The sequence below is a fragment of the Strix uralensis genome, chromosome 3 (assembly GCF_047716275.1).
Source record: "Strix uralensis isolate ZFMK-TIS-50842 chromosome 3, bStrUra1, whole genome shotgun sequence".
NCBI classification, from domain to species: domain Eukaryota; kingdom Metazoa; phylum Chordata; class Aves; order Strigiformes; family Strigidae; genus Strix; species Strix uralensis.
The window spans coordinates 131,896,876-131,908,585 of NC_133974.1; the positions used below are offsets into that span (position 1 = coordinate 131,896,876).

Consider the following 11,710-nt stretch of genomic DNA (forward strand, 5'->3'; position numbering starts at 1 on the left):
GCCTTTTTTCAAACTAAAAAGGCACAGATCTGCTTCTTTCCTGGAGTCAAGCCAATATACCCAACTGCAGACGTAACCTAGTGGCTCTGGTCTAATTTCTATATAATTTCAAGCACATTTTGCAAAAGCCCCTGTAAGAATGAACTGTGAAGAGCAAAATTACATCTCATCGCTACCTTGCCTTGGGAGCTGAGAACCAAGCTGACCCACTGCAAGTTTCCTACCGCTGGAGAAGTCCAATAGCTCTCAGCCTCTGTTCATCTATCGAGGGCACTACAAGCCCGGGCAGGTATTACAGCTGAGTGCCTTCACAGCACTATGTAAATACAGATGCAAATAAGCTTTGGCCCTCAGACTTCTGTCAAGTTACAAACATGGTCCCTGGTGTCATGAGGTGTTTCCTGCCACACGCAAGGGGTGTGAGCCTTCGGACCCTGCCCAAGCGAAGATTTTTGCAGAAGGCAGGGACAAATTTGCCTCTGTAAAGGACACAGAACCAGGACAAAAACCAGTGTACCTGCTTTTCTAAGTGACCATTGCACAAGGCTTGCGGACAGAAGGTTGCTAAATCCCAGAGGGCACTGACAGGTGACTAGATTCCAAAAAGAGAGGAAACTCCACCTCAGGAAACCATTACTGCTTGTTGCAGACAAGGCTGTCAGGAATACAGGTAATGAAGGATTAGTACTGGAGGAGACAGGAAAGAGGTAATCTTAAAATAATTTTTTAATTCTTTTTGTGCCCAAGCGAGACAAATGGAGTGGACACACAAACGCTTACTTTCTCACACACCTGCAAAATCTCTTAGGAGAAATAAACAAAAAATTTGGAGTACAGCAGAGTAAAGCTATATTCTGAAGGAGCTGGGATTTTTGCCCTGTACATAGTAGTCTAACAAAGTAAAAGACTGCCACTTTTATCCACCACCCTCCTTACAGCAATAATATGTAAAATCCAAGTGTCCTTCTGAACCTAGCTTCTTTTTTCTTTCCTATGTAACTAAAAAACAAAGCAGTTTGTGCCTGTAACAACCATTTATAACATCTTCAAAAATACATTTTAATGCCTTTGGCTTTTCATCATTTTTCTGAGCAGCTTAAGTCAACTGGGAACAAGATTTGTGTTTCTCATGTTCTCATGTTGTAAGAACACAACAAATCAAGTTCTCATAGCAGCAGTGTGCCCTATCAAAAGGGGTAGCCTTAATATAAAGGAGAAGAGAAACATTCCATATCCATAATTAGATAAATAATACTTCAGGCAAGATATGGCACCTTTAAAAGTGCCTTTTCAGTCTTGGATTTTTCTCTGCTTGTTACTACAGAAACCATCTAGCAACCAGAATCTAAGACAGACTCCACCCAAAACAGAGAAAAACAATATAGACAGAGTAGGCTTTTCCTCCTTCCCCCCCCCCCCCCCCCCTTCCCCCCCCCCTTTTTTTTGAAAGGGTGGGTGAGTGCTAAGGAAAAGTATCTTACTGTGCAGCAAAGGATAGGAGCATTTTGCATGCAGTTGAAACAGTAAAGCTCTGATTACAGATGGCAGAAATGAAAGCAGGGAATGAGTAATGAGCAATGAGAAATGCGTAATGCGGGATGAGGATATAATTTCCACACATCGGCTAAAGAAAGGTTTACACTCTTAAGCAATAAAAACAAACCATTAAGCCAGACCTGCACTGTCAGGAAGTATAAAACAGTTCTTGAAACTCTGCAGTTACTATACAAAAGCTTTTCATAAACTTTTGTTTCCTGATCTTCATAAAACATTAACATCAAGCTGCCATATGGCAATTAGCTGCCTCCTGAAATCAATAAAAAAACCCCAAAAATCAACAATTTTGGAATAGCTGTACAATAAAATAGTTCAATAATTATCCTCTTCTAATAGTGTAGCAAAGTGGGTCTAGTATAAATGCAGTCCAGATGAGCTCCTTCTTCAAAGCTGAGAGTACAATACATCATGTTCCTCTCCAAGCCCCATTGGTACCGATTGCATAAACGAGATCTTTAACTGCCTAGCAGGGGGCAAAGCAGGTGACAGCCTGTGGACACCCAAACCCGACTATCATATGAGCGGGAAAGGCCTCAATGCCTGATTATGATGAGCCCAGGTGAGCACAGCAGAGCAGATCCTGCTCGGTGAAAATGGCCAATGCTCTCGGGAGAGCTTACCTCAACTGAAGATCTTCCCACGTCATTTTTACATGTTGCTGACCACAGAAGTCCAACTGAATTTTGCGCAAAAATTATCAAGCCACTTGACAAAGCTGTTACTGAGTCTCAAAAGGACAAGGAGAGATGCTGATCACATTTGTGTTTAGAGAGATGCTTATCTGAAATGCACAAAGGGTGACATTATCTATCACAATCTCTGCCTATATAGATTATATAAGTGCCTAGAAGCAATATGTTTAGGGGAAACAGGCTATAGGATAACAAAGGCAGTTTAGCCTTCCGATCTTCTGCTTTTTCTCCTCTTAAAAGGAAAAAAAAAGCTCATTTCTTCTTGTAGAGTACTATAGAGCTAATAAGTACTAAAGAACTGACATAAGTACTGGTGTATTGTGGTAACAGCATACCTTTAGTATTTAGGATTATTTAGCAGTCATTATCAGATTTAGATGATGTCAGAAAGCCCAAATCTTTCAGGAGGACTGTCTGATCATCAACCCTATTTAGCAGAGTTCAGGAACCCAATTGATCTCTAGGAGAATTTTCTACTACTCATATATGAAAGTTTGTTTTGTTTCTCTTATTTTAAATCCTAAACAAACTCTTCAGTGGAGTACTCTCACATCTCCAGTCTGGAGAGAAAGATTAAAAATTAAGGATTAAAAGACACATTATGAAACCAATTCTGCAGAAATTTATGGACGTGCTGAGCTTGACACATGCCTGTTTCCTCCTCGAAATCAGTACGGAACTGATGATTCCGTGACTAAGCAGGTATAGAAATGCGTGCAAGAGTGGGTCTTAATCGGTTTACAATTATACATTGGCCTCAGTCTATTTTACTAAGGATGCAATTCTTTGTCAAGCAACAGGAGGTTTGCCTTTACAAGGAATGCGGCATCACGCCATGAGCCAGCTACTGCTCATGCATAGACAAGCGCCGTAGCCAATTTTTTTGAAACAAGATTAGCATCAACGTGTTCTCATGCCTTAGAGGAGAAGTAAAGCAGCCACCACTCTGTAAAAAGCCTTCCTCAATCTAGTTACACACAAAGGGCTATGAGCTGTGAAACTCAAGCCTTGCAACACTGGAGTTTAGGATCTGGTTAGAAGTCTTTATTGATTTCAGCAGGTTTGGGATCATACCTTTCCTGCTCATAGAAATGGCACAATCTTCCAATTTTTCAGCACTTTATGTCCAGCTTTACAGAGTATGCTAGCGCCACTATGACTTGACTAGCACAACCACGCATCGTAAACAATCAATGAATTCTTGAAGAACCTTCACTATGGCATTTCCCACGACCGACTACCTTCCCAAAGCAACAGCCATAAACTCACTCATCACCAGTAAAGCTGGCAACAAGCAAAAGGCAAACAAATCTTCTGCACATAAAACACTCCCCCCTCAAAATATTAGCCAACAGAACAGCACTGGTCTTTTGAAAGAGCAAACTGAAGTTGTCCACCCAGCGAACTCATAGGCTACTACGTAGTATCAGCACGACCAATAACATCAGCTACCTCTCAAAAACAAGCAGAGCCAAACTGCAGAGTGGTGGATTGTTCTCTATTAGCTATTAAAATACCGCTGGTACAAAGAAACACGTACATTTTAAATCTCACCACACAAACTTACAGCTAGCCCAAGATATTTTTAAAGCTGTCAAGAGAGAAATGGGATCAACAGGAAATCAGTTTTTCTCTCCTATCCTCTGTACCCATTGCCTTTTGTGATGATTAGCAGTAGAGAACTGTTCTGTAACAAGACCTGTAAGACATCACCAAGTTAGCCTTTCTGATCAACAAACCTATTCAGTACCTTCGCTGTAACCCAGAGGATTCTGGTAAAAAAAAGGAGGAGTTTGGAGAGGGCCATGAGAAAGAGGAGGTTTCTGTTAAGAAAGGCCCGATTTAGAGATTCCCAGAGTTGACTTAGAGAGGTCTCTAATGGGCCAGCTGTACACATGGCTTTGGGAAGCGCTGCCTCAGTTCACCAAATCGAGAAACAGATCCACAACGGAGCACAGGGGGGTTCTGACACCTCTGGAGGTATCGGCACAGAGTCACTGTATATCCACTAAATACAGCGGAGAGCTCCTGAAACAGGCAGGAACTTCCCACTAGCATCTAACACTATTCCATTCTGTTCCCAGCTTCAGTGCACTTCGCAGTGGATCACCAAGAAGCCAATTTAAGCTACGTTCCCGCTCTACTATTTCAGCACAATTTTCACACAAGAAGCAACCTGGCCTCTGCATGCTCGTCCCAGGTTCTACAGCTAGTAACTCAACTGCCATACCAGTCTTTTAACGCACAAGGGGCACAATAAGTAGTATTAGCTTTAATGCTGCCTTTGCCAACTGCAAATCATGCTTTTGCGCCTTACGTGAAGGATTTAAAAAGTAAGAAGATGTAAGCACAAGTTATCCTTGTGATGACTGCACAAGTGAAATGTTTTTTCTTACAGACTGGACTTTTCAGAAAGGAATATCAGAGCTCTACAATTTATTATCTGAAATAGATTTAAACATTTGGGAAGGAAAAAAAAAATATTTCAAACACAAAAACCCTGGAAATGAAGACAAGCTAATCTGCAAACCAGCAAACCCATCAGCTGAGGTTAGATAGGAGGCTGCATATGACAACAGCCTGCTGTATGTAGGGCAAAAATTGAAGATGAATTTCACTATAACACTCCACAGAAGTGAGCTCTCATCTGAGGTGAGGAAGTACGCAATGCTCTTCCAACTGTTAAAGACAAGGGCCGGTACAAATAAGGTACGTATTCCCCTTTAGCATACATAATCACAAATAAAAAAAGGATGACATTTTAGTTTTTATTATTTTATATTTGGCCAGGACTTTTAAAGGAAGGACTTTTAAAGGAAACATCAAACATTCACTTTTCTGTAGGTCTAGAAAGGATTCAGTCTTCCCCCACCCCCGCCTCCCGTAGGATTTCTATTGGCCCTTCTTATATTCACACTGCAAATTAGTTGGGAATAGCAGTATTTATGCTAGATCAGCAACGTCTGGTTCTTATCCAAATGTTCCACCTAAAGAGGATGCCAGTTCTCATGGATTGGACAGCCCACCCTGCAGCATTCCTGAGAATTGTACAATATAATAATCTTGAAAGTCAGCAGAGTGGATTATCCACTTTTTTCTGGACTTGAACTTGTGACCTTAACAGTAGCACAGCAGAAAGCAAATGTGCTATGCACTTTGCCATAGTAACCTTCCATGTATTCTTTTCAACTTAAATACACACAATTGAAACAGCTACAATTTTGGAAAATTATGTACAAACCCTATATTTTTTTCTTTTTGATTACATATAAATACAAATTAGCTATTCTTCTAAAAAGTGGTTATAATAGTAAATAAATACAAAATAAGAATCTGACCATTATACTTCATGTGCTGGGATTAAACCCATATAAAATGTACAACTAAAATACATTTAAAATCTTTAAAGGAATATTTCTCTGATTAAAATATTTGTTTTCCCAACTTTTTCGTAGACATAAATATATTTTCAAAATAGTTGTGTTTTTTTTCTTTCCATTTCATTACATAAATAAAGTCTTCATTGGGAAATATTAAAGTGTCAGCTTTTTTTTTTTTTTTTTTTTTGTATTTGTCTAATATATTTGCTGTGTCAGCGGCACCCACAACCCTCCACAACCATATCTTGATAGTTCTTTAATACAACTTTTTCATTTTCATCAAGGTAGAGCATGGAAATAGCACTCAGTTCTGTCGGCACACAGCAAGCCTTGGGGATTTTGGAATTCACTGAATTGACCAAAGTCTGAACAATGGCATGGTTTGTGGAGTTTAGATGATCTGCCAGTGGAAAAGGACATTCCCCATGGCAGTAAAAGGCACTATACCCCGGTGGGGCAACAATCCAGTCATTCCACCCCACATCATTGAAGTCCACATATAACGGATGCCTTTTGCAACTGTATTTGTGGCGTTTACGCTGTTTGTGTTTCGCTTGACGCTTTTCTCTTTTATGAAGCGGGTGTCCCTTGCCATCATGCCCAAACGTTACTAATAATGGCCTGAGCTGAGACCAGCTATCTTCATCCTGATGTAAAGACCTGCTAATCCTAACGTGCCTCTTGGAGGCACTGTTCTCTTTGTCCAAGTGAACCACCTCTACCACAAACCCATGATTAGGTTGTCCATGTGCAATCCACCTCAAAACAGCTGGCGTTACATCAAAACTTTCCCATTTACTTGCATTATGATGCACCAACCTGGTGTCCAAAAGTCTTGTGACAGGGTCCTTAGAGGTGGCTGTGGCTGGCTTTATAATTTCATAAATATTAATACGGTGATGGTAGCTGCTGTTGTTCTCAAAGGCTCCGTGCACCTGTTTCCGAAAAATCTGGAGTTCAGCTGAGGTGATAGACTCCTCATTAGGGATGGAAGTTAAATTAAAGAAGAAACGCCGTGCTGTTTTCCCACTTGTTTCTGGCAGTTCTTCCAAAACTTCTAATTTGATTAAACAGGGAAAATAAAAAAAAAAAAAAAGAAAGGAAGAAAGAAAAAAATCAGGAACTGAGACAAGCAACCCAACTCCTCAGATAGTCTGCTGTTGGCAACTTTCAAATGACAGCTAACGCACGTGACATACGAGATCTGAAAGACTTCCAGGCAGAAAATACCATCCCCCTTGTCTTTCTGTTTATTTATGCAAGCACGTATAGCATGAAGTTAAGAATGCTTCATTCCTTGTTATGCATTTTGATTGAATACTGGTGTCCTTTGCATTCCAGGTGGTTATAATAATTGGCAAGAAATACGCAGCATTACTTTGGAATTCAAGGACATTAGTGAGAAAACTCAAGCGCTGTAGTTAGCCGAGGTCTGATGAGAATCCTTAAAGCCAGTTGAGGACTTAGGGTAACTATTGCACTTCTGCTTTGTTCAAGAATAAGGCTCTTAATGTCAACCCCTTAAACTCTATTCTCAAAAATACTCCTCTGCAATTTGGGTGACTTACAGATCTTAATGTATGGATTTTTGTATCTTAATTAGAGATGGTGAACTCAACATCTGTAAAGGTACTTTAAGAAGCACGCCCTAGTTTACCCAAAAGGGCCATAAAGAACAGCAGGAAGGTTCAGCTGCTAAAAGAGGGGTGGATGATAAAGGGATAATGAAACAAAGTCACTTCTGAACAACAGGTTTTCAAAACCACAAAAAAAAATAATTTAAAGGTCACTAAACCCCAGGCCGTTCTCACCTTTGCGTCAACAAATAATTGAACGGAGCTTCAGAGGGAGTAAAATATATCTAGGGTTGCTAAGTACGTTGTTGCTACAGACATTGAAGAAATTAAAAGTATTTGTCAAAACAAATCTCTCTCAAATCGCGGTTTTTAATTTTGGTGCTAAGCATCCTGGAGAAACAATCACTTCCGAAGGGGAAGGCATAACAACTGTTCTTAGCAGTTCTTAGTCATGTAGCCATTCCCTGCTGAATCCAGCGTGACTTTTTGCACAAGGTAAGGCTTGGCTTTACAGTATTTCAGGACCAGCCCCATATTTGTAAACATGCAGATGTTCTGAGCAGTGACAAGACAAACTTCTGCTTTCAAGAAGCCACTAATACAGAGCGAGAACTCAGGGGAAAAAATTGAGTCACATTGATTTTCTTCTAAATTTGGTGAAAATTATAGAACATATGTCAAAACCAGCCTTTGCTGTAGCAGTATGACTACTTCAAACTGTGGAATTTTACGTTTCCCTAAAAATGACAAACTTTGCCTTTTTGGCTCCGCTCTTGCTCAGCCCCTTGCCGACTGCACTCAGGTTTAACGTGAATGACCCGCGCACTGGCTTGTCCCCATTCACTGCTAGGTGTCTATTTTCCACACAGAGAAATGCAGACGAGGAGGGCTTACGTTTCATCCCTCACCTCCCTTTCTCACGAGAAGGCTTTCCACTACACAGCCCATCCACTCCTCCGAGGCCGCCTCCTTTATCCATCAGAAACATTAAATACTAACGGGAGTTCTTCTCTCAACGCAGTTTCCCATTAAAAGCATGGGAAAGTTGCGATTTTCGTTACTTCTACAGCGGGGCCACGGCACGCCAGCGCCAGAGACTAGCAGCCAGGAACAATTACAACCTGGGGAAACGTTTCCCAAAGAGCACGCGAGCGACACGCGCCCCACCGGCTTCCACGGGCCTACCCGTGCCGTGGCTAACGCCACCATCGCCGTTTGGGCTATGGAAGCTGGGAAACGCACCCAGTTGCTCAGCGAGGCCCCGTCCCAGGGGGTTCACCGCCTCGGTGGGCTGCGGGTGAGGAGGGGACGAGGTGCTGCTGGACACCCGGGTCACCCGTGGGTGAGAGCTGAGACGTGGCCATGGGGCTTTTACCAGCCTGGGCGCTGGTAGCGTGGGTCCGGGCTAAATCGCTCCTCGACGGCAGGGCGAGGGAGCGCTTAAGGAGGCCGCGATTGATTGTTTCATTGATCTCTCACGGGGATTAGATAAGGATTAGGAACCTCGGCAGCGGCCCCGGCTCAGCCCGCATTAGGGAGGTTTTCCTGCGCTTTAGCCTCGCCGCGGCCAAGCTACCTGTGGGAAGGTTTAAGCGCGGAGCCGCTCCGCTTCGGCGAGGAGAGCGGCTACAACCGGAGCCCCCCCCCCCCCCCCCCCAGCCTCCCCGCCGTGGGACGGAGGGGCCGAAGGGAGGCTGGCAGGGCTCCCCCAACTCCGCGTTACCGGCGGCCGAGCCCGGGCGCTCCCGGGGAGGAATCCGCCCCGCCGCTCCTCCTCCGACCCTCCCCTTTCCCCGCCGCTCCCTCAGCCCCCCCCACCCCCCCACCCCGAACCCCTACCTTCGTGGTGGAAGCTGCGGACGGTGTTGGCGCGGCTGGCGGCCCTCTCCAGCGGGTAGCCCAGGGCCGGCGGTTGCCCCAGCTGCTGGCCGGCGTGCAGGCGGTAGAGGTCCAGCATGTAGGGGGGGATGACGACGTCCTTGCCGGGGCTGGGCCGCCGCTTCAAGCCGAACATGTGGAGCAGGCGCAGCTCGAACTCGCTGAGGAGAAGATCCTCGGGGCGTTGCGCGGCCGAGGCGGCGCGGCCCGGCTCGCTGAAGCGCCGCCGGCCCACCTCGGGCATGAGCCCGGCCGCGCCGCCCAGCAGCACCTGGCAGAGCAGCAGCGCCAGGAGGGAGCGGGTGGCGGCGACCATGATCAACCTGCGCGGAGGAGGAGGAGGAGGAGGAGGAGGAAGGAGGGGGGGGAGGAGGAGGAGGAGGCGATGGGAGCCAGTCAGCGCGGACACCGCGCCGCGGGGTGCGGGGTGGGGGGGAACGGGACGGTCCGCAGGTGGGTCCCACCCCGGCGCCCAGCCTGGCCCCCGCGGGCCATGGCGAGTGGCCCCCGCCGCCGCCCGGCCGGCTGCCGGCGGGACGGGCGCGGAGGAGCGCACCCCCCCACTAACCCGCCCCCCCTCCCCAAACCCCACTACCCCCCCCCACCCCCCCAACCCCGCGGGGGCCCCGTCGGGCCGCTTCAGGTGCTCGGCGGCGGAGCGAGTCACGAAAATCCCCCGTGGCAGGAGATCAAAGGGACCGAGGCGGGACGGGACGGGACGGGACGGGGCGGGGGAGCGGAGCGGGGCGATCCGCAACAAAGGAGCGCGGAGGTGAAGGGGAGGAGGGGGCGGCCGCTGTCAGGGCGGCGGGGGCACCGCCGGGGCCGGGCCGCTGCCCTCGGCGGGGCGCAGGTGTGCGCCGGGCCGGGCCGGGCCTCCCGCCGCCGGGACTGGGGACCGGGACCGCTCGGCGGGGAAAGGGAAGGGGCGGCTGCCGGGCAAAGCGAGCTGCCCGCTGCGCTCCCGTCGCGACCCCCGTGCTCCCCCCCCGCCCCGCTCCGCTCCGCGCCGAGGGGGCCGGGGGCCGGTCCCGCTTCCCCCGCGGCGGGGCAGCAGCTTCCCCCACCGGCGGAGAGCAAGGGAGGGCTATTTTCCCTCGGCGGAGTGGAAGAAGGGGAAGGAGGCAAACACAAATCCTGCTACGTTCTTAGCCAAACCCACAGGATGATATTCTCCCCCGTGAAACTCTGCGCTGGATTATTATTATTATTATCATTATTGTTACGATTAGCGTCCCGTCCCCCCTCTCTCTTGCAGAGCTCTAGCACCTCCGCCGTGGCCCACGGAGTCATCCTGCGGAGAAGGCTTTCAGCGGGTCTGCGACCGCCGGAGTTATACCTGTGTGCAGCAGCAGGGGTTGTGTCTGCAGGAGGGTTTTCTGCTCTCGGGGTGTTTTTCCCGCATCACTTGGTGTTACTCCAAACTTCGCTGCTGCTCCTCTACAGCTGCCGAGCAGAAAATAGAAGTTCCCTGAAGTGCAGTCCGCCTCAGAAACATACTTTTAGCAGCTGGTTGAGGAGGCAGAAGGCAAGTCCCGGCCAGGGAAGGGCTTCTCCCTTTTAAAAGCAGCGATCGGAAAGTTGTTGCTTCTTCTTCTTCCTCCTCCTCCTCCTCGCGTGTGTGTGCGTGTGCCTGGCCGTGAATGGGTCCCTATGTGCCTACGGAGTTAAAAGGCTCCTTTTAAAAAATGTCCTTTGCATCACCCGCATCAGACAGCTGGACGTTTACGGAGACTCCCGCGGCAACATGAAAATGAAGCTTTGACTTTTCTCCGCTCCCTTAAAAAGAAAGAAGAAAGGAGGAGGAGAAAGAATTAAAAAAAAAAAAAAAAAAACCACACACCACCAAAAAGGGTGGGGAGTAGCCGCCTGCCCGCGTGGAGCGGCCGCGCTAGGGGCCAGCGCCGGTCGCCCCGCCGGCCCGCCCGCCTCCCGCCCCGCACCGCACCATGGCCAGGGGTGGCCGGTGGCCGCCGCCGGGGCCTTTTTGTTGCTTGGCGATGTCACGACCCCGGAGGCTCGCTGGCCCGCGCCAATCACAGCCGCCCTGTGGGAGCGGGCTGCGGCCCCGCACGGCTTTTTAAAGGAGACGCCGCCTCCCTCCCTCCCTCGTTTCTTCCCTCCCTCTTCCCTCGCCCCGCTCCCTCCCTCGCTCGCCCGGGTCGCCGTGCCGCCGGTCCTCCGCGCCGGGGGAGCCGGGATGGGGAGGGCGGCCCGTTAAGGTCTGGGGCACTTCCCCACCGGCCGGGATGGGGACGGCCGCCGGCCCAGGACCCGCCGGTGGGCGGCGGGGCACGGCCGCCCGCTGCGGGCCGCGGTCCCAGGCCGACAGCCGCTGCCGCCAACCGGGTGAGCGCCCGTGCCCCGGCCCGCCGGGGTGGGGAAGGTGTAGAGGTCACGTAAGGTACCGGGAGACTCCCCGGTGCTTTAAAACCAGTTTAAATACATAGAGAGAGAGACAGAGAGACACACACTTATTTACTTATTTCTCCCCCGAGCCTGCTGCCGGGGCCGCGGGGCTGGCAACCACGGGGGCTTTCCTCGCCCTCCCCGAAAACCTCGGGAGGAGTCTACGGTGCATCCGACCGCGGGCTCGGCCCCGGCCGGGCGGCCGGCAGAAGGTTTG

At 48.8% G+C, this 11,710-nt stretch overlaps 1 protein-coding gene across 1 annotated transcript; it reads right to left on the reverse strand.

Moving 5' to 3' along the window:
* Positions 1–5,468: 5,468 nt before the first annotated feature.
* Positions 5,469–11,297, reverse strand: BMP2 (bone morphogenetic protein 2). Its single transcript, XM_074864437.1, has 3 exons — positions 10,424–11,297; positions 9,046–9,407; positions 5,469–6,686 (listed from the first exon to the last, which is right to left on the reverse strand). The coding sequence occupies exons 2-3, from the start codon at positions 9,398–9,400 to the stop codon at positions 5,842–5,844; spliced, it is 1,200 nt and encodes a 399-aa protein (XP_074720538.1). The 5' UTR covers positions 9,401–9,407; positions 10,424–11,297; the 3' UTR covers positions 5,469–5,841.
* Positions 11,298–11,710: the final 413 nt, after the last annotated feature.

Bases quoted from the DNA above. Each gene is read 5' to 3' on its own strand.
- BMP2 (XM_074864437.1), bottom strand. From the start codon at position 9,400: ATGGTCGCCGCCACCCGCTCCCTCCTGGCGCTGCTGCTCTGCCAGGTG. The intron at 6,687-9,045 runs GTAGGGGTTCGG...TAATCAAATTAG, and splicing joins CCGCAGCTTCCACCACGAAG to AAGTTTTGGAAGAACTGCCA.